At 37.6% G+C, this 26,309-nt stretch overlaps 1 protein-coding gene across 1 annotated transcript; it reads left to right on the forward strand.

Annotated features, from left to right (window-relative positions):
- The first annotated feature begins 3,105 nt into the window (after nucleotides 1-3,105).
- On the forward strand, nucleotides 3,106-16,415 carry slc35b3 (solute carrier family 35 member B3). The gene is made up of 11 exons (XM_053488363.1): nucleotides 3,106-3,298; nucleotides 3,534-3,600; nucleotides 4,154-4,381; nucleotides 7,247-7,368; nucleotides 8,744-8,898; nucleotides 11,289-11,396; nucleotides 11,782-11,879; nucleotides 11,985-12,077; nucleotides 13,013-13,124; nucleotides 13,234-13,303; nucleotides 15,787-16,415. Coding segments are annotated over exons 1-11 (1,206 nt in total). The 5' UTR covers nucleotides 3,106-3,296; the 3' UTR covers nucleotides 15,938-16,415.
- The last annotated feature ends 9,894 nt before the right edge of the window (nucleotides 16,416-26,309 follow it).

A 26,309-nucleotide genomic window follows, 5' to 3' on the forward strand; every position in this document is an offset into this window, starting at 1 on the left:
CGAGGGGGTGGGTGCAGTCTCGCAGATCAAAGAAAATAACATGAGGGAGGATATGAGCTCTTAGAGGAGTAATATAGCAAAGATACCATCTGTTTTCATGCAGCAGGAAAAGGACAACAGAAACGGCCTTTTAGCCCGGGATAACAGCACCCACAAATGCCTTATTAAGGAAGCCCCAATTTAATATGAGATTGGCCAACATTAAAGGGAGCCTCTGGAGAAGATCCCTCCCCTTGATATTAGGAGACATAACCTTTATATGACAAATAAATTTGAAGATTATTTCTTGAAAGGGCTGTCAGTGTAATTTTTCCTCTGGTATTTTCAATTTTAAAGGTGGGACTATGATTTTGAAAGAGAAAAAGAGAGAGAGCACTAAGGACTATGGGCCAATTTCACTACTAATGCAAAATAAACTTGTCTCCGGGAAAAGTCCTTATGCTGATGATGTGCTTTGAGAAGTATAAGAGTCTGCTTTCTAGGATATGTATATTGGAACGTGATTAGCTAATTATGATAAACAGTGTACTCCTACAATTCATACAATGAGTTGCAGAACTTCACAGCCACTTAAAAGTCATCCGATTTATCTAGTTACAAATGACACACAAATTGTTGACAAACACCAAGCATGTATTTTTATTTCAAACCAAAATGCTCCTTTAAATGTATTACTATCACAGATCATAAAAAAATTATTGAAAGATACTGCATGCTAGACATTCAACCATCACAGGTCTCCTGGTTCCTCCACATTTTTCTGCAGTAACAGCTTTACATCTGTTTGGGGGAAAATTCCTACCAGTTTATTCTAGTTATCCAGATTATTCTGGATGGGATTTTAATCTGGGTTTTGACTTGCCCACTGTAACACTTTAGTTTTGTTTGGGCCTTGTGTCTTCCCCTGAGTTTTTGTTTTTATGTTTTTTTTTTCCTGTGTATGTGTTGATCTGGTGAGCTGTGTATGGTTTATCTCCATGAATTTTGCTCCATCCATTCTCCCTTCAATTTTGGAAAAAAACAAAAGCATCCCCAGAGCATGATACAGCTATCATCATATTTCACTGAAGGGATAATGTTAATTTAGCTATGGCCTGCATTAAGTGTGCACCATGCCCAATTATTTACAGACATGCAAGAAGTAAATACCCACCCACACTTTTATTATAAAAGGCATGCACCAAGGCGGCATGGTGGCTTAGTGGTTAGCATTGTAGCTTTGCACCTTCAGGGTTGAAGGCTTGAATATTGCCTTTGGTCTGTGTGGAGTTTGCATGGTCTTCCCATGCCCTCCGGGTTCCTTCCAGGTACACCGGTTTCCTCTCATAGTACAAAGACATGTTGTAAGATACAATAGCTACAAACCCCGAAACACTTATTTCTACCATTAACTGACCTATAGTACAGGTTAAAGAATATTTAGCAATGTCTAGATTCAACAACACAAATCATGATTTTCCCATTTAAACTACTAGAATAAAGCAGATACATAACCAGAAATGTTGTTTTTATGCTGCTTTTTAATTCTGGCGTTCTTTCGGCAGCGACACATCCCTTGTGACTGTACAGATATGGAGATATGAATTCTAATCAGATCCCTTCACATAATCAGTGGACCATTCATCCATCCCAAGAGATTTAGAGTTCTGCCTTATTCACCATGCAACAGGCCTTATTGGATCCAGACTGACCTGCTTCTGAAGCCCTTGTATTTCCCTCCACATTAAATGTTTTATTTATCAGGACCATGTGTTCAGCGGCACTGCCATTACAAGAATGCATACCTTTCTGAATAATCAATAAATATTCATTTCATTATTTACTATCTCATATGATAGGGGGCAGAAAAAAAGGTAAAATGTTCCACAAATTCATTGCTGTTGATAAATCAGCTAGCTTTCAAAGTTAGGTAGGAAAAGTGCTGTGTGCATATAAACAGCTCTGTGCATTGCTGAATACTATTAGTAGGCCATAAATATGGTACAGGTGTCTCTCTGGGACTATGATTCATTGAACAGGCTGGCCAAGAAAGAACAGTAAATTCACCAATATTAATTAACCCCCTGCATTCTGGGCATTTCAGGGCCTGTATCTCAGTGACCCCGTAAACATCCGGCTGACGAGGTTGTCCGTGGCAGGGCACAAAGAGTGACAGCTCTCATTGAATGCAATGAGTTATTAAGAGTATTTTTTGGATAGATGGAAAAATTGTAGCCAGGGCTATTTAGTGTCATAAAGCTGGGCCATAGTGGCAGACAGGCTCAGCGGGACAGGAGGCAATACCACTCCAATCAAATCTGAGATGGATGAGGGATGAGGCTGTCCACTCTGAATTTTTATATTGGGAAAGGGGCTGGGAGGGAATAATGCCATCCGTGAGTGAATTAACCTCTCGCCAAGGATGGAGCAGAGTCCTGTCATCTACCGTGGATGTAAGGGGAAATGAATGGCCAGATAGAGAGACCTTCTGCCTTACACTGGTAATCGGTCACTATTAGAGGATCAGGCCTTATACTGTATGTCAGCCTTCAATCAGTAAAATCTGCAACAGCAGACACTATGGTCTATACGTTTCTTTGCGTGGCTCAGGAAAAAGGATAAAGCAAAAGAGTTTTGCACATTGACACCAGTCAAGGTGGACTGGACAAACAGGTTTTACATTTTTGAGCACATATGCAACAGAGTCCAAACTGAAGATGTGTAGGAACATCATAACATAGGAGAAAGAGTTCAATGGAATCACCTGAGGAAATAATAGAGGTATGAAAATGGCAACACAATCTTAGATTAAGTTAGTTGTATAGCAGTAAGGAAAGATGTACAGTAACAGTAAGGTGGTTTATAATCTCATGAGATGATCTTCTATTTCCGCGTTTACCCAGGGTTTTCGGATTTGAAACCCGGGGTCGGTACAGAATGTTAATAACAAAGCGTGTGTTCGTTAAGTAACATTTGAGTATAACATTTAAATGTTACATTGTGGTCATTAGAACACACCCCGAGGTTAAGCAGCGTGAACGTGAGCGTGGTACGTCAACGACCTGAGTTCCGCCTTTACAGGAAGTTGTTGGCTTGCGACTGCGCATGCGTACAGCGCTGCCGGGATGTTGCTGTAGCAGGAAGAGAACTGCGTTTAGCACCGAGTCGGTGTTCATGTGCTATGGAGATGAGGATCTAAAACATGAAGTATTACAGCAAGACTGTAGAATGAATGAAGAGAATTTGAGTTAGTGACTAAACCGGTGTAAAAACGGCAGCGACAGAGCTAACCTGCTGCTTTCTACCCCGGAAGTTTGATGTATCCTTATAGCCAGTTAGCTTCGAGCTTGCTTCACTGCTTCTGCTAAATGTTTCTTTTGACATATGATGAGGTGGCACGCGCATCAGCTTTGTGTAACGTCACCCATCCAATACCGAGCTGTCTCTTCGGGATTTTGTTGAATGAATAACCTGATGATGTTTGGACATTGTAGTTAGTGGTCATGGCTGGCTTTTCAGCTTCTTTAACAGGCCACTTGATAATCTGCGAGCAGGGGCGCGTTTCAGTCCTCTGATGCTTTCCACGAATCGACACGAATTTGCCAACTGTCTTTAGTTCAGGTAAGCTTTAATTTCCAGCCAGCCAGAGAGAGCGGTTTTGAATACCATTACAGAAGTAAGGCCATCCCTCACACAAGTCCAAGCCAATCCGAAATCTACTAGTGTGTATAATTGGTTTAGATGACCTGGGACATTTGACACCATATGACAGAGAATTGTATTAAATTCACCTAATAGATTTCAGTACACTGACACCCCCCCCCCCCCTCCTTTCCACGTTATGTAATATGAGTAATAGTAAGTCACCACCAAATTAATTACTTCTTGATACTTTTGGTCATGTGAGTTGCTCTTCGTTAGTCGAAACTGTCTAATCAGAGCGAGAGAAAAAAACATATTTGCATTAGCGTATTGCACATGGCCAGTCATACCTGAAACCACCATATTTCCACAGCACGTTTATAGTGCAATGTTCGTTTAGTCTTTTATATTTTAGCTATCATTTAGATTATTACATTTTGCCCACATCGCAAATGACCCCAAAACAATAATGTAGTCCTTTGTATATTAAGGACATGTCATGATGTTGATGATATCATTTGTAAATCCACAGGAGGCTACAGACACAATGAGTTCCAAATTCAGCTTAATCAACTATAACTCCCGAAAGCACATCTCCATCTCGATACCCTCCTCCACAGAGGCGATGTCCCCGCACATCAAATCCATAGAGGAGCTCCGAGTTTTAGGGGTGAACCTGAGCGGTTTCAACACTCCCACACAGTTCTTCATCTGTGTGACCGGAGTGTTTGTCTTTTACCTCATCTATGGCTACCTTCAGGTACAAATTTCTGTACATCCACCAGCACTTGTATGTCTGTTTTTGTCCACATTAATTTATAATACATGGAGCATATTTCTTACTTGTAAGATGTTTACAAAATAAATTTTTATGCATAGAACAAGTTTTAATTCTGTCTAAGTAGTGCCAGTACACAAGGAACAAAATTATTATTACACCTGCATAATTTCACCTCTGGTTGCCCATGGACAATTACATGTAGATAAAACTACTAAGTTTCCATATGTGGTAAACAACTTCATGGTTATGTGTGTACAATCTATTGTGCCAGTTACATAAAAAATTTTTAAAAACTTGAATCATGTTAAATCCCTTATTATTGTTTTTCATTCTGATGCGCTGTTTGCAAATAAAATTTATTACAGTCTGAGCGATATGAATGGATGTAAGACTTGCATTGTTATTCAGCTCATGGCTGGTTGGGAAGTGCCAGACCTGCCTCCAAATTTCGATAAAAACAGCCTGTGGCAAAAATCCTAGAGTAGAAAGGATTTGAATGTGCACCGGGATGCTACTACTGCATTTTGTTGGCCTCTCTGAAAAAAGAGGTTTGTTGCTGGCAGGGATGAGCTAAAATTGCACTTGCCAATTAAAATTGCTCATCATTCTCAGCAAAGAGCTTCTGCACATCCTAAAGCACTACAAGACTCAGTGTGCCAAACCTTCAAGCAAGGTGATGTCAGCAATTGCTTGTATATCATTCAAGTCCATCTTTATATCTTTGTTGATTTTACATCACCTGTTTGCTATTTGTTGTGAGGAGTCAATTATTCCGACATAACATTATCAAAGAAAATATCAGCATGTGAACCACAACTTCTTACCTTACTTTGTCTTTATAATCTCCATCTGTACAGTTTCAATAACTGTTCCCATTAAGGCCTTGGTCTCCTGTCCACCTCAAGGTTTGATGAGGTGTAAACCTAAAAGTGTTTTGTTAAAATCCAAGGAAATCTCCAGGAGATACTTCAACCATCTTGTAGGAAGGACTAAGTGTTTGATGTAAATTTACAGTACAATAAATTTTGAACATAAACTAGATTTTGAGATTGTACATTGAACTGTTACTGTTTAATATTGTGCTGATGGATAATTAGTGTACTGAGTTGCTAGTGAGTGCTGGGCTCCAGACAAAAATAAATCTTTAGGAGCCTTTGACTTCTAACACCAGAGGAGCCAAATCTAATTTTTAGGTTTTTTTTATCTAATTTTTGATCCTTCTTGTAAATGAATCAAATTACGTTTATTTAAAACTTGTACATGGATTACATTTTGTATGGGTTTTTATTTAAATATGTTTGGAATTTCTACACTACTGAAATAAAATTTTAGTAGTATATATTAAATAGTAAATTCATAGTATATAATAAAATAAAAACTGATGTATCCTCTAATTTCTGGAGAGATAAATTAGCTGGTAGTCAGATAAGCTTTGTCATGCGTGATGGCCCATGGTTTTAAACGCTGGCAGGATTTAAAAAGGAAAAAAATGAAATACTTAATGTTATCAGTACGTTTAACTCTTCTTTGCTGAATTGTTTTTGTTAAGTCACATTGGAGGGTTTTTGAGCACGAACAGTCTGTTTATGGTCATGCCACAGCTTCTCCATCTGATTCAAGTTTAGACTTTGACTATGCCACTCCAAAACCTTAATTTATATATTTTTCAAGCCATTCAGTGGTAGACATGCTGGTGTGTTTTCCTGCTGCATAATCCAAGTACACTTGAGGTGGAGGTTACAAGCTGATGGCTGGAATTCAGGATTTTCTGGTAGATCACAGAATTCATGGTTCTGGCATGTTGTTCAGTTCCTGAAGCTGCTAAGCAGCCTGAGACCATCACAATACCATCATCATGTTTGACTGTTGATATGCTGTTCTTTTTATGAAGCGCTGTGTTAGTTTTATGCCAGATACAAACCTTTTCTCATTAGTCCACAAAATATTTGCCCAAAATTCTTAATAAAGATTATCAAGATCTTTTTGGCAAATATGAGACAAGCATTTGTGTGGAACTCTCCCATGGATGCCATTTTTGTCCAGACTTTTTTTATTAGCTCCTGGGTGAGGTGTTGTTGTGTTCTTGGAGTAATTTTGGTAGGCTGGCGACACCTGAGAAGGTTCACTACTGTTCCAAGTTTTCACCATTTGTGCATAATGTCTCACACCATGGTCTGCTGGAGTCCCAAAGGCTTAGAAATAACTTTATAACCCTTTCCAGACTTGTTCCTGAATTTCTTGATTTGTTTATCTTTTAGTGTGCTTCACTTTGTCAGACAGGCTCTTTTAAAGGTTTTGCTTAATTCAACTGGTCTGGCATTAACCAAGCCTTGGTGTGGCAATTGAAATTGAACACAGCTTTCCAAAAAATATGGTCAATCATAGTTGATTCATGGTTAGGGAATGGGGGCAATTACCTTTTAAAATAGGGCCAGGTAGGTTTGTATACCTTTGTAACCTTTTTTCCTTAATAATTGAATTTTTTTTTCACATTTTGTATTACTCTTTGTGTAATATTAAAACTCTTTTCATAATTAAAATCATTTAAGTGTGACAAATGTGCAAAAACAAAGGGGCATTTTTTTCACAACATTGTATATTGCAAGTTTTTGCAGGTCTGCTTTTGCAAGATAAAAAAAAAAATCACATCATGTTTTAATATAGCATTTCCACAAGTATAAACTCATGAAGAGTTTAAATAAAGTTTATAAATTATATTCTCCAGGAAAATTGTTATATCTGCTGCCAAAATATTAAAACCCCAAAGTAAGATGCACCAGATCCATATAGGGTTTATAATTATGGCTTATAATTTCTTTAAATTTCTGTCTCTTCTATTTTCAGGAGCTGATTTTCTCAGTAGAGGGTTTTAAACCCTTTGGCTGGTACCTTACACTGGTCCAGTTTGGGTTCTATTCCATGTTTGGCCTGGTAGAGCTGCAGCTTACTCAGGACAAGAGGAGGAGGTAGGAAATAAAGATGCAACCTGACGGAAGGATGAAATGGTCCTCACAAACAAATATGCTAATGCAAATGATGACCTACAAAAATTCTGTAGATACCTTTGAGTTAGGGTAGAGGCAAATATTTAAATTTCGATTTGTCTGGCCTGCTGTGAGCCTCGCTGACAATCTTTTAATTACATTTAGGTTTGTCAGCAAACCTTAGATATTTTACACACCAGTTTCTAATACGAAAGAAGCAGGAACACGACCAATTAGGTAAAGGCGGTTTCTTAGGCTTGCTAATATTTTTATTGCACATTGCAAACAAACACAGTAATGTGAAGGTAAAGGTCTAGAGATATTGGCACAGTGGTATAGTTGTTAGTAATGTGGCCTCGCATCTCCAGGGTCAGGGTTCGAGTCCCACCTTGGGTCTGTGCATGTTCTCCCCATGCTTGGTGGGTTTCCTCCAGATACTCTAGTTTCTTCCAACTGTCTAAAGAAAGGTAGGCTAATCAGATTTCTAAATTGCCTGTAGTATGTGAGTGAGCGTGTGTGCTTGTGGGCCCTGTGATGGATTGGCACCCCATCCAGGCTCCAGGCTTATTGCTACCCTGAACTGGATAAGCACTATAGAGAGGGATTGAATAAGAGAAAGAAAGAGAAAGTCCAGCTTGCCTTTGTGTTAATACTAAGATTAAATTCGTATGAAATTCATGAATACACAGATTGGACATAACATTGAATAACAGAGGTGAAGTGAATAAATTAGATTATATTGTTAATATGGCATGGGTGTCCAAGGCTTATTAATAAACATGGGGAGCTGGTCTGGTCTGACAGGAAAGCTACGGTAGAGCAAACTGCTGAAAAAAGGATAAAATTATGGTTCTGATAAAAAGGTGTAAGACACAGTGTGCCTGTAAAATGTGCTGGACAAATAAGCCTGGTCTCTGGAGGTCTCACTTAGAGGATTTAAAACATCTGCCATAGATGGCATGATGTCCAATACAAGAGCACATCTTCAGAGGTCTTCGGGCGTACATTCTTCAAAGATATTAAGCAGGTGGTGGTAATAGTTTGGCTAATCAGTGTACATTAGCACCAATAACTTAGAAGATATCTGTAAGAGTTTAAGCATTACAGATAAATTGACAGTTATGCTAAATATAGTCAAGCTACATAGCGAGTCTCAACCTGTCAATCGCTTGGTTACAAGCATGTTACCATCAAAAACATTACTATGAAGTAATATAAAAAAAGTCATATAAATACAAATGTGATATAAAAATGGGGCCATACTAGATGCTGTATATAACCCTTTTGACCACATCTGAATTTTTTTTTTAATTATTGTTTATTTTAAATTTTTTTTTATTTATTTTTTTTTTTTTAGGATCCCAGGGAAGACATACATGATGATAGCATTTTTAACAGTCGGGACCATGGGCCTCTCCAACACATCGCTGGGATACTTGAACTATCCGACACAAGTCATCTTTAAATGCTGCAAACTCATTCCAGTTATGATTGGAGGAGTTTTCATTCAAGGTAAATAACATGTGTTAATGAATACGCATGTCTGCTGCTGCTCACTGTATTCTTTGTTAACCTGCATTAAAACATTATTTGTTGAATTTTAGTGATAAAAATCTTACAGTATTGTTATACACAAATGACTATTAAAGGGGAAACAAATCTTGTGACATCTAAGCAGAAGCACATTTTAAATGAATGTGTCTTAACTTTTAATCATGACTATATTGTACTACTGTGCTAAGCTGTATTTTATTATATATTACCTATAGCAAAGTCCTTCTTGTAAATTACTGACGTTTTACTATGTAATAATATTGGCTGCTTGAATTGGGTACGGATTCCAATTTCTAATTAAATTTTTTCCAAATAAAATTATTTTTACTAATTTACAGTTAATAATGTTAATTATTAGTATATTATTTTCACTCCTTCTATTAAAGCCACAATCTTTATTTACTTTAAACTATTAAGTTTTTCTAATGAGGTTAAGTAAATGGTGCCACAGAGAAACAAAGAAGAAAATTGAGTGCCAGAAATATAGCCTCTGTCTTATTTGGTCATTGGTCACTGTCATATAGAAATGTTATGAAATGTGACAAAATGTGTATGAATAAAATTTATCTGTTTGTCCCTGATGAGCAAGCCGAGGGCGATGGTGGGAAACTCTCTGAGGTGGCAATAGGACAAAACCTCGAGAGGAATCTAAACAGGGAACCCATCCTCATTTGGGTGATAACTGATAGCAGGAATTGTTTTGCAGTCGTACTGTGTTAGGCTGCTGGAAGTTCAATATATTAGTTGAACTTTAAGTTAATATGCAGTCCAGTTCGTTATCGGAGGCTCAGGTAGACTGTAGGAACTTCAAGTCCCAACTATTGATTGACTGCAGTCACGAGTCCCCAACGAAAAGCTGTCTGCATCAGCCGTGGGCAAGAACATCTTCATGGTAAAGTGGAACCGTCCCAAGTCACCACACGCATCCCAAACAGACCACACTGGGCCTCCATGCCACGAGTTCTCCAGCAGAAGTGTGGTATCAGGACAGGTCCAGGGTGCAGAGCGGGTCTGTATCACTGGCAGCTCAGGAGAGGCATGTGTAGATCTACAGAGAGATAATAAATGAGAAGAGAGAGATAATGAGTAGGGTATGGTCGCAGTCAGGTAATGTACAAGGTGAATGTGTACTGTATTTAGTGCAGCGTACTTCACCTAAGTGATCAATAAGAATGGGGAACACAGCATCTAAACACATTAGATCACCATAATGCTCTACGGCCATGAGTCCCCCTAAGGCAAATCTATTTACAAAAATGCTTGGCTAAAGGAACGGGTTTTCAGCCTAGACTTAAACACAGACTGTGTAAGGCTATTCCATAACTTTGGGGCTTTGTAAGAAACTGTTCTGCCCCCGCTGTAGTTTTTGAAATATGCGGTACTGAAAAGCAGCCTGCATCATTTAATTGAAGTAGGCGTAGCGGATCGTAAGACAATAGCAGTTCATTCAGATACTGTGGCGCAAAATCATTGAATGCTTTATAGGTCAAAAGTAGTATTTTTAAATTGATGCAAAATTTCTCTGGGAGCCAATGCAGTGTTGATAAGATAGGGGTGATGTGCTCTTATCTTTTGGTTCTAGTGAGGAATCTGGCCGCTGCATTTTGGACTAACTAAAGCTTGCTTATTCTTGTTTATTACTATAGTCCAACATAGAGGTGATAGAATTCTGTATTGTTTAGTGACGATATATTCCTTATTTTGGCAATATTTCTGAGATGAAAGAATGTTATCCTGGTAATAATATCTAAATGTGCTTCAAATGAAGGATTGGAATCTATAATCACTCCAAGCTTGTGAAAGCATTGCTCTAATGCTGTTACTGTAACTTGTTTTTCCATACCAAAGAAGGGGTAGAGAAGGCACAACTTGCCTCATACAGCTCTCTTGCTTTCCTGAATGAGGAAGCCATCAAAGAAAGGAAGAAAGACATTTTTTCCCTCTCATTCGTTTTCCCAAACTTACTGTCTCTTTGTTGTTGCACTGATGAAGGAATCCTATCTTTGTTGCTGAACTTGTTCAAACATGCAACCTGCAGCTAGTGTCATGGTAGCTGCTCACAGCTTCTGATCTTGTCTTTTACCTCAAGTCTTTCGACCCAACTACAGCACAAATAATTAACAAGGAGCATCAGTAGCTGCTTATTTAGGGAGTTTAGAAGGAACACTGATGTCCATGGATAATAAGCAGTTTTAAAGGCCTTTGTGGAGCAAACAGTTTTGTGATAATCGTTGTTTACTTTCAGGTCCTGTTTAGACTTTGAAGCCCTCTAGGTCCTGGTTTTGGGTTTAAAATTTGTGGCCTTTTTGAATATTATTTCTCTTATACAGTAATGGTTTGTGTTGTAGGAAAACGATACAATTTTGCAGACGTGATAGCTGCACTGTGCATGAGTCTTGGCCTCATCTGGTTTACACTGGCTGACAGCAAAGTGGCCCCAAACTTCAATGTGACAGGTAGTGTATTGATTATACATGCTCAACACACTGGAATAAAGTTAAATTTTTATTCACTAGAGGACTGTACAAACAACAGTGATCTGAGAATTACGATTACATGTACAAATGGAGCTTAAATCATATTTTAGTTTTGATCCTATTTTTCATTTCATTTTTCATTCAAAGATTTATCCATGTGAGGTATTGAAGGTGTACTGTATAATGTAATAATAATGTAATGTTATAGTAATGCAGAATGTTTCATTTAACATGTGCAATCACTTTTATTTTCCTAAATTAAATGTGTCATTATTATAATTGCTTAAAAGAATCATTATCATAATTATCATGCAGCAGTATTTACAATTTTACAACTTGTCTGTGATGTGTCTGATTTTCACAGGGGTTATTCTCATCTCAATGGCGCTTTGTGCTGATGCTGCTATTGGAAATGTGCAAGAAAAAGCTATGAAGCTGCACAATGGATCAAACTCAGAAATGGTAAAGTTACCACAGTATGGGTTTCCACAAAAGCACAACACATTAATCTGGGATTTAAATTCTAATCTTTGTATTTCTGTGTCTCTGTGCGTGTTTGTTTTTAAGGTCTTGTATTCCTATTCTATTGGATTTGTGTACATCCTGCTAGGACTTCTGTGTATGGGAGGGCTGGGACCTGCCGTGGCTTTCTGTGCTCAGGTCAGTTTTGGACATTTTATTAAACAAATACAAGCCACAGAACACCTTACAATTTTTTTTATCCAGTTTTGGAAATTTACTAATAAAATATAACATGTTAGCTTGTCAAACTAATACAGATTTGCGTGGGAGGCTGTAACATTTCTGATAATTTGTACCATCCTGTTTCTTAATACTGCAGTGAAATGGGTTTCTCTTTCGCGTGTGCATGTGCCATATAATAAATAAAACACACTTAGCCAGCAAGTTGGCAGGAAAACGTATTTGGGCAGCCTGACAATTTAATGGCTGAATTTGTTAAACTGGCTCTTCAGTTTTCAATTATCATGAACAAAAACATTTCTACATCTTTTTGTTAAACTGTACAACACTGTGTCTTTGCAACACATTCAGACCTCTTCAATTTTCACTCACTTTATTGTATTTTAGGTTAGTTTTAAAATGAAATAAATGTATTTTGCCATTCTACTGTACACAATAATACAAAATAACAATGCAAAATGTTTTTTTTTTTTTTTGGGGGGGGGGGGGTGTTATAAAAATCAAAAAGTGAATTGACTTCATATTAACTAAAATGCATTTCCTATTGGAGATTTTTTTGGAGATTTTCCTTGCCACCATTACCACCAGTTTGAAATAAATTAATAAAGCTAAATTTGTAACTCTATAATTTTTTTTTTAAATAACTACATTTTTGTTATATAGCTGATAGGACATTATCAATTGTTAAAAGTGCCATATAAATACAAATTAAATAAATTAATTATTAATTAACTTATAGACACTGTTCCTCGGAATTTGTTTATATTGCTTATTTTAATTACTTATACCAATTTTATACTTTTTAAATTAAAGTTTGTAGATTCCTGTCTGTAATGAAGGTTTATGTCTCTCTTTCTCTCTCTCTCTCTCTCTCTCTCTCTTTTTTAAATTAGCATCCAGTGACCACATATGGCTATGCATTCTTTTTTTCTTTGACGGGGTACTTTGGCATTTCCTTTGTTCTGGCTTTGATAAAGCTTTTTGGAGCTCTGGTTGCAGTCACAGGTGAGATGTGGCAGTCTGCTCTGCTCAAAAATAGTTTTAGTGAATTTATTTTTTAATGACGTGACAGTTATTTGTTTGTTTCACTGTTTGTTTTTGTTTGTTTGTTTAGTGACTACAGGAAGGAAGGCCATGACGATTATCTTGTCTTTTATGTTCTTCTCAAAACCTTTCACTTTTCAGTAAGTATTCAGGAGCATGTGCAGAGCATTAAAACTAGGTATATAGGTTTGCAGCAATGTATAGGGAAGTGGTACAGAAGAATAAAGTAACATCCACATGAATGTCAGGATTTGAGATTTCCCAGCAGAACATTGCCCAGAGCATCTCACTGCCTCCACCAGCTCGACTTAAAAAAGAAAACATAGATTCACCAGAACAAGCCACCTTTTGTCCTTTCCGCATGGTCCAATTCTGATAATGACGTGCCCGCTGTGGGCACTTTCGGCAGTGGACAGGGGTCATTAATAGCATACATACCTGTTTGGACCCTGCCTACTAACCATTGTCCTTAAATAGACCGCTTTTGTTGGTTACTAGGCATTGCCTACCAGGAACACCCCACTTCACTTAATTTATTGGAAATCCACTGATCCAATTATCTAACCATAGGTTTATTTTGAAGGATGGAGAAGAATCCAGAGATTATACATTATTGTTATGCATTATATTAATGCTATACATTTAGTTCCATTTCAATGACCAAAAATAAGTATTTGATTCCCTACCAACCAACAACAGACTACATATGTTCTCATGTGGTACACAGATTAATTTAAGAAGGTGCTAATAACATGGTCTTGGTATGTGTGTAAAAGACGACCTGGCACACAGAATCTCTACCTTCTATTCAAACCTTACCAACATGGGCAAGACCGAAGAGCTGCCAAAGGACGTCAGGGATAAGACTGAAGACCTGCACCAGGCTGAAGTGGGCTTCAAGACCATCAGCTAGAAGCTTAGTGAGAAGGAGACAACTGCTGGGATGATTATTCACATTTGAAAGACATATGGTCTGGAGCTACATGCTAATGTAGCATGCTACATGATAATCATGAGAAAATGAGGGATCAGCCCAAAACTACACAGGATGAGGTTGTGAATGATCTTAAGGCAGTTGGGTCCACAGTCACCAAACAAATCATTGGTAACACATTATGCCACCATGGATTGAAATCCTTCAGTGTTTCCTCTTTGGCATCAATTTGACTCGCCATTTTTAGAGGAAGAAAAAAATACTAGCTATGACCCTAAGAACACCATTTCTAGAGTTAAGCACGGAGATAAAAATTACAGGGCAATTTTGCCGCATTGAGAGGCCAATGGACGGGGCCATGTTTTGTTAAAGTTTGGATGAGAACATTCTGAAGATGGGTGGGTTGATGGGTCTTCCAGCATGACAATGACCCAAAACATATTGCCAATGCAACAAAGTAGTGGCTCAAGAAGATGCGCATTAAGGTCATAGAGAGACCTAGCCAGTTTATAGACCTAAATCCTATAGAAAAGTCATGGAGGGAGCTGAGACTTAAAATTGCCAAGCAACAGGCAAGAAAGCTTGTGTAAGGAAAAGTGGACCAAAATCCCTCCTGAGAGGTGTGCAAACCTGGCAACCAACTACAAGAAACCTATCTTACCTATGTGCTTGCCACCAAAGGTTTCTCCATCAAGTACTAAGTTCATAGACCAATGGTTTGTTCGTGGATCAAATACAGTACTTATGAACTAGTTTGCATTTGAATGAGGCAAATAAGATTCGTATCGTGCTTTTTCTGTTTTTTTTTCTCTTGATATTCCGTTTCTGTACTTTACAATAAACCTATGATAATATATTTAAACTCTTCATTTCTTTGTAAGTGGGCAAACTTACAAAATCTGAAGTGAATTAAATAATTATTTTCCCCAGTGTGTGTTTCTGTGATTCCCAACCAGGCTCAATTTCCATCTCTGTGTGGATGGAGTTTGCATGTTCTCCAGGTACTCCAGTTTCCTCCCACATTCCAAAGATATGCAGGTTAGGCTAATTGGCTTTCCCAAATTGCCCATAGTGTGTGAATGAAAGTGTGTGTGCCCTGCGATGGATTGGCTCCCTGTCCAGGGTGTACCCTGCTCCAGGTTCCCGATACCCTGAATATACTGTAGGATAAAGCGGTATAGAAGATGAGTGTGTGTGAGTGTGTGTGAGTGTGTGTGAGTGTGTGTGAGTGTGTGTGAGTGTGTGTGAGTGTGTGTGAGTGTGTGTGAGTGTGTGTGTGTGTGTGTGTGTGTGTGTAATGTTTTTAGCAATTTGAGCTACAGTTGTGGACTGCACAGGCCAGCCTTTGCTCCCCTTCAGTGGTCCACTGCTATGTAGTAATCAGGAACCTACCAAAAGTATTAGAACCTTATGATTGCATCCCAGGAACATCCCACATGAGCTCCTGTTTTGGAAATGCTCTGACTCAGTCGTCTAGCATCTGAGCCCTCAAATCCTTGTCAATAAAAACACTATAATCTGAATTTTAGTGTACATAGTTTAGCATTCTAGTACAGTAAATCAAAATTGCTGCTGTTTTTTTTCTTTATGCTAAGTTTGTCTTTATTGTTTAGGTATTCATTTTTTATTATTTATAGGTGTATGCATGGTGTTTATTATATAATCATGCTGTTACTTTTCCTAATTTAGGTATGTATGGGGAGGCCTACTGGTGGTCTTTGGAATCTTCCTTAATGTCTACAGCAAAAACAAGGAGAAAATGAAACTTCCTCCACTGGCAGAGTTATGGAAGCGGGTCCAAAGCAGCAGGAAAGGCAGACTCCTCTCTCAGAATGTGTAAATAACGGGCCTCTAACCAAACTTTATGGGATTCTTCACCCAGTCACGCCGGTGTTGTGGAAACTGTCAGACTTTAACAGATTTAGTAAATATATAACAACATGAATGCTGGCAAAGTTTGCCAGATTTTTGCATTGGACTGAATTCTAAACTGAGTGGAGAGGACTCAAACTGTGCAGCAGCAGACTTGTTACGAATCATGTGCGAACTGGATTTTGAAGAGAAGGAATAATTATCGTTTGATTTTCAACCTGCATGTGCCACTAACTGATGGCATCTTTTCACATTAAATTCTGTCATTTGTATTCTTTTTTTTTTTTTATCTGTGATTGGACAAGGGAAATACAAGTAACACTACTGTTTCTTTAGAAGGCTGAAGTTTTCGAGTGTATGTCAACTGCCATATTTGCTATCCATTTGTTTGGTGAAAGGGTAGCTCTTTTTACATTAAAAACAAACAGAGATGTTTATTCAAGCAATTTGAAGCATTTTCCTAAATCTGTGTAGCTTGCCAGGCATCTCTTATCCGACGGCTGCAGCTCAGAGAGTTGAAAGGCTGCCAAGCAGCTTCTCAGATGTTTACCCCTCCGATAGCCCAGGGCTTGTTTGATTAGGAGTCCTGGAATAAGATAGCACTTAAAAGAAAACCAACATTGTTCACAGGGTTTGGCTTTAGACCTAATTTAGATTTGTGTGTGTGTGTGTGTGTGTGTGTGTGTAGGAATGATTGTTGTAAGCAATACCATTTTATCACAGCCAGCTAATTATACAGATCAGTGTTACCAACTTATCTAGTAGTAGTTCTCACTGCATTTTAAAGATTTATTCAAAACCCTTCAAAATAATGTTTAATATTACAGTGCTGTAAACCTGAAAGTTGGGTTATGGATCATATCTTATCCTAAGAAACATAATCGCATGAAAAATCAATCTTATTAGAAAAATTATGAAAAATAGTGAGAATGTTGGTCCCGAGTGCAAAACAGCAAAACAAAAAAGATTGGGTTGTTTAAATCATGGCTGAAAGTTCCACACATCCGTAGGCCTGTAGTCTAGGGAGCAGGTTGGACGTGCCCTCAGTGGGGAGGAGTGTCGTTCTTGCACGTCATCTGTCATAGGGGCACTGGCCAATTATGAGCTCTTGCTAGCAGAAGGGGACGTGTATATGTATACACACAGAGTCAGCCAAAAAAACTATCCAAACTTAAAGAAAAGTTAAGTTAAATTATTATAATAATGATATATATATATAATGTGTGTGTGTGTTTAAACAGATGCACATACTGTATGCACTATGTACATATGAAATTAAGTAACTTCCAATTCTTTATCCATAGAGTTTAGTATGATGTTCGTCCACCCTTTAGGTTTAGGGGTGTGTTTTTGACCATCCTTCCAGAACCTCATTTGTAAGGTCTGATGTTGGACGAGAAGGCCTTGCAGTCTCCGCTGTAATTCATCCCGAAGGTGTTCTGTCAGGTTGACTTTGACAGGACTCTGTGCAAGCCAGTCAAGTTCTTCCACACCAAACTCGCTTATCCATGTCTTAATGGACCTTGCTTTGTGTTCTTGTGCGCAGTCATGTTGGAACAGGAAGGGGCAGTGCCCATTCCCACAAAGCTGGGGATGCAATTGTCCATATGGGTTTTGGCAATATAGTGGTACATACACACACAAAAAGCTAGTTTATTTCTAAATTAAATGACAATGTTAAGATTTTCAGTAAAAACTGCTTAATTTTGAAGAGGCAACGTGTTAATATTTTTAAATGTAAAAAAAGAAACCCGATTATTCATACTGTATATTAGTATCATTGTTTCTTTTACTCTGAGTGTCTCAGCTCTTAAAGGCTGGTACGGGTTAAACAGCACGCCGCAGGGGGGCAGTTTTTGGCCTTATCTTTGTGTGTGTGTGTGCGCGCGCGTTTGTTTGTGTTCTGTCTGTTAGCAGCTCTGTCAGTGGTCTGATGAAAACTGCGAAAAACAAGGTGCATGATAAACACTGGGTAATTAGGATTTAAGGATTTCATAATGTTGGCAGGTTTTCCATAAAGGATAAACTGTCTAATTTGGATGTCAAGATGAATTTGTATGTAAAATTTAGCTGCTGGATAACGAGTCATTGATCAAGTGGCTTTCTCTGTCACCCATATCAGTCTGTAGCAAGACCTGATAGTTTTAATTTGAATATTTTAACCATGTAGGCTTTATTTGTTTAATTTCAAACACATGTGAAATCAGTAAATCAAAAGTGCAGTCATTCCGGATTACTGTTTTACACCATATTCAGAAAATATGTTCAACACCACAAAAGACATATGACTCCTCTTCACAGCTTTTATTGCATTCAAGCTCCCTGAAAAGCAACAGCACTGCCAGGCCGCTGTCTCAAAAGTGAAATGTCCAGAGTCGTGAAAGAGGTGTTATCTATCTTTCTGAGCACTTTATTTCAAATCATAAGCCTTTTAAATGCATCCAATTTGTCTCGTGGTGCAGAAATGAAGGTCTTGTTATTATCCGCATATTTGAAAGGTCCATTTGGACTGTGCGAGGTCTGAAAACCCCAGCTGACTGCCGCCCAACGCAACCATTTGTCTTAGTGTCTGGAGAAGAATGGCAGCAACACGAATAATGAAGGTTTAAACCCATTTAAAGTGCAGAGTGTTTCATCTATCAACCCACATGTTTGCACTCTCCATCCCAGACACACAGTCTATGCCAAACACGTGCTACACAACTACAAAGACTTTAGGAGGATGCACTTAGTATGTGAGATTATTTATTTTCCTAGTGCTATACCCACAAGGCTTGTTTATTATCCTGATTTGGACCAAGAGTGCTTAGTAACAGGTAACCAGAATAGCTCAAACTGTCCTCTATAAACACTTTTTAAATATATTAACTCTAAAGGTTTCACCAATGTTAACAGCACGTTTGCTTTCAACATGCATTTGTCCTTGATCCAATGCAATCAAAATTCATTTAATGAAATGCCTGCCTGCATCTCTCTCTCTCTCTCTCTCTCTCTCTCTCTCTCTTTCTCTCTCTCTCTCTCTCTCTACAGTATAGGCAAACACCTCGAGCCTTGGTGAGGCTCTTATTAATGTCAGTTGTACCTGGGTTCACTGACCCCCATGGCAAGATTTCTGGCCTCCCTTCATAAATAATGGAGGGCATGTGCAGCTCATCACTGCATAAATAGGCTCCTGTAGAAGACCATATAAATGCTGCGACCTCTTCATGAGCTCAGCAGGGCCCACTGGCATCTCATCCATTAACACGTGGCCTAGGCTGGTCATACAGCCAATGTGGTCATGCAAAAGGGCTCAAAGAGAAATTACATGGTCTAAAGTGGGTCAAAACCTGTATTCAGGACAACAAATAGTGGGGGATGCACGCATTTTGAATCTGAAATTAAAGAGACAAAAAGGAAAGTCCAGCCTTTTTTGTGGTGGAATAACTAACATCCCTGGACGTCAGATATCAATCGGAATAAGTCACGGTCTTTATTTCTTTTATCAGGATTTATGATTAGTACCATGGTTCAAAAATTTGTCTCATTTATTTTGTTATGTTCTTGTATATTTGTAAATATTTGTATTATGTCATATCTGTTATGAGTAGTTGAGGGATAACTGTAAAGTTATTGATTGTACTGGTGAGATTTGTGTTGTTACTTTATATTTAAATGTAATGAATAATTATAATTAGTGGGTTTGTTTATGCAGTATAATCTAATCCACATGCCAGAGTCCTTTGTCTTGTATCTCAGTAAAACACAGTGCTCACAAATTAGATGTTTTTCATCAGCAACAAAACATATGAGCTGATGACCACAGTGGTGGTGTGATGATGATGTTCCCCAGGAGGTACAACTTATTTGGTCACATCACTTGGTGTATTTGATCCATGATTTGCATTATGTTTTTCTCAAAGTATGAGGATTAGTCCATAACCATGTCTCTGCTTGTCCACTGACACCGTTTAGAAAAGTGTCTATTTATTTATTTAACTTTCTTATAAAGGATTTTAAATGCAGTGAATCTAAAAGTATTTTAGTGAGCATTTTGACGTTTAGTAGTAAATACCTAACAAATATGACGTGTGCCATAAATCTTTCAGTCTTACCCTCTATTTTTATAATCCTATTCCTGCACAATTTTTATCTCTAGTATATCGACACTAGTCGTGTGATGAGTGAAGTCAGGAACATTGTGTTATTTCAAGCATCCACAGTTGGTACAGTACACCGTAAAACAAAACATCCCCCCAAGACCATGGTGCTACATTGAACAACACGGAACTAAATGAGGTTACAAATAACTATAATATAAAATAAAATAAAACAGGACTACATTATGTGCGTGTGTTGTAACAGCTCAAGACAGTGCAAATACTAAGCACAGTAAAGGACAGTCCTGTGGTGCACAAGTTGTTCTTCCACCTGCTCCAGTTGAGGAGTATCCACGGTGGACCATCCAATCCACACATTTAAGCTGCCGGAGGTTTTAAGCTGAGTGCCCTTCCTGATGCAACACTCGTATTTTTATTTGGTCTTGGGACGTGGCAGGTATGAAACCTACGACTGAGCCACCAACGCACCCAATACTACATTACATTACAATAACAACCAAAATAATAATATGATGATGACACAATGGCTTACTAATTAATGGTTGCGGGTTTGAATCTTCTTTCCAATCTACATCAGAGTACGTGTGGAACATTGAGTATGAATGTTCTCAGAATGCTCAGTATGTTTTCCAAAGACCTGTGGTGCGGGTTAATTAGTGTTTCCAAATTGCCTATAGTGTATGATTGGGCAGGGCAGGGGTGCCTCAGTGGTCGGACTTTAGACTATTAAACGAAAAGGGGATATTATAGGATATTTAACAGGTTTAACAATATGTATAGTGATGATTTCAAAGAAGGAGTTCCTTCTCATGACATACAGGAGAGGTATTGTAGGGTGAAGTACAGTAGCAGGCGGCCAAAAGGATTTCCTATAGTATTCTTTATCACAGCAGAGCTGAAAAACATTGTATAATAATAATAATAATAATAATAATAAAAGTGATTTGTAAAATAATGTATGATGACAGTGTGCATGCAAGCTCGCATGGACTCTACAAGATTATGTGAAACCCTATAATCCATTTAAGATCAAATCTGTCGGAGTGGTACCTAAACACATGCTTTGATAGACAAGATTAGACATGAGGAAAATCTGACGGGTAACATGGTCAATACCAGTCATTCGCTTACATCTAAATAGAGATCTAGAGATTGTTAAGAATATTAAACATTTCCATTTAAATTCTAAATCCTCCTGGTTTAAATGACTATCAGTTATTATAGTTGTAATTAGTTATTATCCATCCGGTCAGTGTTAAAGCAACTACAGATTTCAGAGAATTCAGCAAAGACCTTCATAGCAATATGGATATAAACATTAATCTCAAGAATGTTTATGCTATACTGTATACATGTGACAATAATGTATGTGATGTATCTTCCACTACAGATTTGCCTGGTCAGCATCAGGCAGCAGCTCTGGACATTAGCTCCACTTTTCATGAAAGAAGTTGGACTGCTGGAGCTCGGAGAATATTCCACACTCAGTCAGGGAGAGAAATTCTCAATAATAAATATCACACTAATAATGAATGGGCCAGCGGCTGCGGTTGTCTTCAGGGCATAATATCTAATTTCCTTGCTATGTTTCATATTCCCACTCCTTCATGTTCCTACAGACTGTGATTAAAGTCATCACTGCTTTCCACAGCTCTTATTTATTTTTCAAATCAGCACGTAAATCTGGGTGGCAGGCGCTTGTTACACACCAGTGTCAATAAATTATGACAGACAGACAGGCAGACAGACAAATTCTGAGTGCTACGCGCTCCTTGCCTGTGTGGGACAAACACATTTTGGTACAGTAAGTAAGGGAGAGACAAGATCACTCTGGATTCTTTTTAAGGCTAAAGGTCTATAAATTATATATTAAATGAATTTAACAATGAACTGTAGTACCAACTGGAAAAAGAGTACAGCATATTTTTAAGCTCAAACACTGATAGAGAGTCAGCCTTTAAGCTAACCCTTGATTGAATCTCTACACTGGAGCTTCTCACATAAAAACAGCACGAGTGTACTGTAGTACCATGTGAGGTCTCGTAATGATCCCACAAAGGTATAGTTATGCCACTTGACGTAAATGTAGTAAGTACAAGACAGATGTATACTGGAAGGAAATGAAAGTAACAGAAAAGAGTCCCAAAAACTCATATAAACCTGGGTGGCATGTTGAATCTCATTTTCTTTATCATGCCTTCTGTTCCAATAACATTCCACTTGATCCCAATACAAAGAGATCCATATATGGAAAGTGGTGAGGATGAGATGCATCATAGCAAAGAGAAAGAAGAAATACACTGTGGAATGCATAAATGTAATTTTCTTAATAGCACAAAAAAAAAACAATAAATAAATAAATAAATAAATGAGGCAAAAATATGTGGATTCCATTCTATGGATCTACATAAAAATACACTATATATATATATATATATATATATATATATATATATATATATATATATATATATATATATATATATATATTATTATTATTATTATTATTATTATTATTAATGGTGTTTAATGAATGTTAGGGATAAAGCTATTCTGCTTATGATACTGAACATTGTCTATTTATTTCTTATGTATTATACTTCAGCAATTTACAGTAGCAGAGCTACAAAGCAGCCCACTGGTAGGACGCATACTAGAACGTGTTTTTTGAACTTGACATTTCATACAGTATGATGCATTTAAGGTTTATTTAACATGTATCATATATATCTTCTCCTGTCAGGAAACAAAGTGACTTACTGTATCCTTTCACCACTGTTGAACTGAATGAACAGAAAAGACCAGCATGGTTCTGATAATTGTAAACCATATGGGAATACATATAAATGATATTACTGTATATTATGTATGTATATAAAGTTTATATTAGAAAACTGCGTGTGACAATGATTCGAAATGTCTTGGGCTTTATATAATGTAACACAAAAAAGCCATTGTACCCTGACAGCAGAGTGAAGGAAGTACTTTAATCAGAAATAATAAATAATCTGTTCTTCTTCAGCTTCCAACACAAGGCAATTTAACGCATCAGTGGTGGTTGCCTATTAATTTGTGTGGGGATCGCGAGGGGAGCCTGGGAGTGCAGATTTGAGGGACAACATGCTTGTTTTATGTATCACCCCAGCTGCAAGGAAACAACACACGCACACACACACTATTTTTAATTATAGCACTATTTTCCAACAATGTAAATGCTAGCATGGAAGAGGTATATTATAGTGAATTAATAAAAGGCTTTCAGATAGGGGCCCATATGTTTGTGTCCTTGGGGGTGTAGCATCAATAACGGTTGCCCCCAGGCTGTTTCTGCATGGCGTCTGTGTCTGAATGTGAAATATGTGTTTGCAGTAATTGGGTACAAAGATTGTGACCCACCCTCTTCACTAGTGGTTTTATCTCTGAGTGATTGGGCTCAGTTTGTCTAAAAGTGCAGACTTTGTCAGTGCATTCGTACATCTTTAGACCCTATAAATACTGGATTGTGTTAGAATATTAGAAGATAATCTGTAGTGAATATTCCTTTCTGTACTTTTAGTGCAAATATGTTAACAATGATTAATTATTTAGCTGGAAAGCACTGCTGAGAATTTAAATGTTGACCTTTAAAATAATAATAATAATAATAATAATAATAATAATAATAATAATGCATTACATTATACACAAAAGCATATGATCATACCGAAAATCTGGGATTTTTTTTTTCTTTTTCATTTAAAACATGAATATATAATTGAACATAAATTTTAAGCAAAAAAAAAAAAAAAAGTTACTACATTGCATGGTATGTTTACACAATGGTATGTTAATTGAGACAGTACTGATGACTGTGTCTTTACCCACACATGCAATGGCATGCGTGTTATAGACAGTGGCAGCCTAGGGGAAAAAAAGACAACCGCTGCAAAACACAACATTCCTTTGGAATAACAAACTCTAAAAAGTCAAATGTTAACTCTGTACATTATGTACAGAGCTGTAGGTGGAATAGACCCAGATGAGTCATGTGTGCTCAACCATGAATGACACATATAATTAGAGTTTTAGTGCAGGGCATCCATGACACTCATCACTTAATTGTCTAGGGGAAACTGTGCACAGTGGATGCTCATTTTCTTATCCTTTCTCTCCTTCTGCCTTTCTCTGCCTCTCTAAAAAACTTCCCTATGGTCATTTTGTCTGTTTTCCTGCAATTAATTAATGCATCCCCAGCTAGTTAACGGTAGTACTTGTTTCAGAACGCCGATAGAGGAAGGGCAAAGGGCGGCAGCAAATCTCATCTTAGTGGCTCCAGGCCTTCGCTTTCTCAGCAATGGCAATCACACTATTTTTAACGGAACCCTTTAAAGGAAAGATAAATCTGATTTTATGCAAGAGGAGGCTCCTGGGTTTCAATTAACTAGAGGTCATGTTGCAGATCTATTGAAAAAAAAAGGAAGGGGAATGATGATAAAGAAAAAGAGAGACACAGAAGGGAGTGCTCTTTTAATTAATATGACCTAATTAAACATTTGTACAAATGCATTTGAGGAGGCAGGCATGTTTTAAGCATATAAGTTGACTCTAATTGTATGTTTATTTCATTCTGAGCCTCATCCAACCTGGCTGGAATGTTCATATTTGTTTTCAACAATAAAAACGGACTTTGAGAAAGTTTCATTCGTACTGGCCTGTAGAGAGCTTTGTCCTTGAAACAAAAACACAAGGAATTCATCAGTGTCAGTGTTTTTGATGTGTGTCTACAGCACTCATTAAACACAGGGTTGTATAACAGCTCTGGAGGCTTATAGCGCACACAGCTGCTGTATTTTTGTAATGGTGAAATAAAATTTACAGAAATGTCACCATGCATGACGTTCAACGGTCTGTGTATCCGTTAAGGAAAGTGTTGTTGGCAAAGTCAAGGGCAATTGATGAGTGTTTGGTTAGACTGTTGATTTGTGGTTGTGGCTCTGTTTCATGTACTGTACTGTATGATAAATATTTTTTCAGCCCTCTGTCTCTTCAAGACCTTGTTATTCTATCCACAGGCAATAGAGCTCGAAGATTGGAAACACTTGTATGTGTGTTGCACCTGCTCTATTTGTGTTAATGTGGAATGTTGTTCTTTCACCTTCACATGGTGTATATTGAGAGTACTTCAACTATAGATTAGTTCATTCTCAAATATGATATGACCATTTTATATATATATATATATATATATATATATATATATATATATATATATATATATATATATCAAATGTAAAGATAAAAAGTGTTGAAAACAAGTTCTTACCAACATACAGAAAACCTAAAAATATTTTAAACCTTCTTTTATTTATATAGATTCTCAATAGATTACATAGATTATAATCCTATAATCATCTATCAGCCATAACATTAGCACCACTGTGTTATGCACAGGCCAGTTTGTCTAGTCTCATCTCATCAATGTTAATGCAGCACAAATAGTCATGACAGAGTGGTACCAGGACAAACAGTGCACCACAACCCACCACTCACAGGGCCGTAGACAAAAAGCCCAAGGCTACTGGCCTAGCCACCAAATTCCCCAGATCTAAATTCCATCAAGTCCCGGACAGACAAGTCCGATCCACAGCGCCCAAAAAGGTCTGCTGCCAACGTCCTGATGCCAGATGTCTCCAGTTCTTATGGAGTCATGTCCTGAGTTGTATGTTATTGTTAGGTAAATGTTTGTTATATTGTATTTTGTATAAAAGTATGTTGTATTTATTCACTATAAGTACTACATTGTATTTCTTTATGTTGCATTTACTGTATATGCTTTTTAGAGTAATCGTGCAGCAGAACAGAGCAGCTTATATGAGCATCTTGGTGATGAACTTCCAGTAAAAGAATTATTTCATTATGTTGTGTGCGTGCATGCATGTGTGTGTGTGTGTGTGTGTGTGTGTGTGTGTGTGTGTGTGTGTGTGTGTGTGTGTGCTGTGAAGTTGGAGTTTTTGACTCCTCTGTGCTCCCAGCAGACTCTGTTGTGGCGTTAACATGGGTGAAACAGCTCTTGATAATTAGATGAGCCTTCTTTTCAGTGCTATAATCACAGGCATCTGGGTCTGGCAATTACTTAAAATGAATATGATATATTAACATATTCCTGGCAGGCGCGTTAGAGAAGGCTGCTCATCAGAGACAAATTATCCAAATTAATTTCTAATTTAAAATCCTATGCCTTATATTATAAGCTGTGGGTGC

This window comes from Clarias gariepinus, chromosome 26 (assembly GCF_024256425.1).
Source record: "Clarias gariepinus isolate MV-2021 ecotype Netherlands chromosome 26, CGAR_prim_01v2, whole genome shotgun sequence".
In the NCBI taxonomy this organism is placed as follows: Eukaryota; Metazoa; Chordata; class Actinopteri; order Siluriformes; family Clariidae; genus Clarias; species Clarias gariepinus.

Coding starts and splice junctions, on each gene's coding strand:
- slc35b3 (XM_053488363.1), top strand. Junction 11,397..11,781: donor CCCAAACTTCAATGTGACAG/GTAGTGTATTGA, acceptor TGATTTTCACAG/GGGTTATTCTCATCTCAATG. Junction 12,078..13,012: donor CCGTGGCTTTCTGTGCTCAG/GTCAGTTTTGGA, acceptor TTTTTAAATTAG/CATCCAGTGACCACATATGG.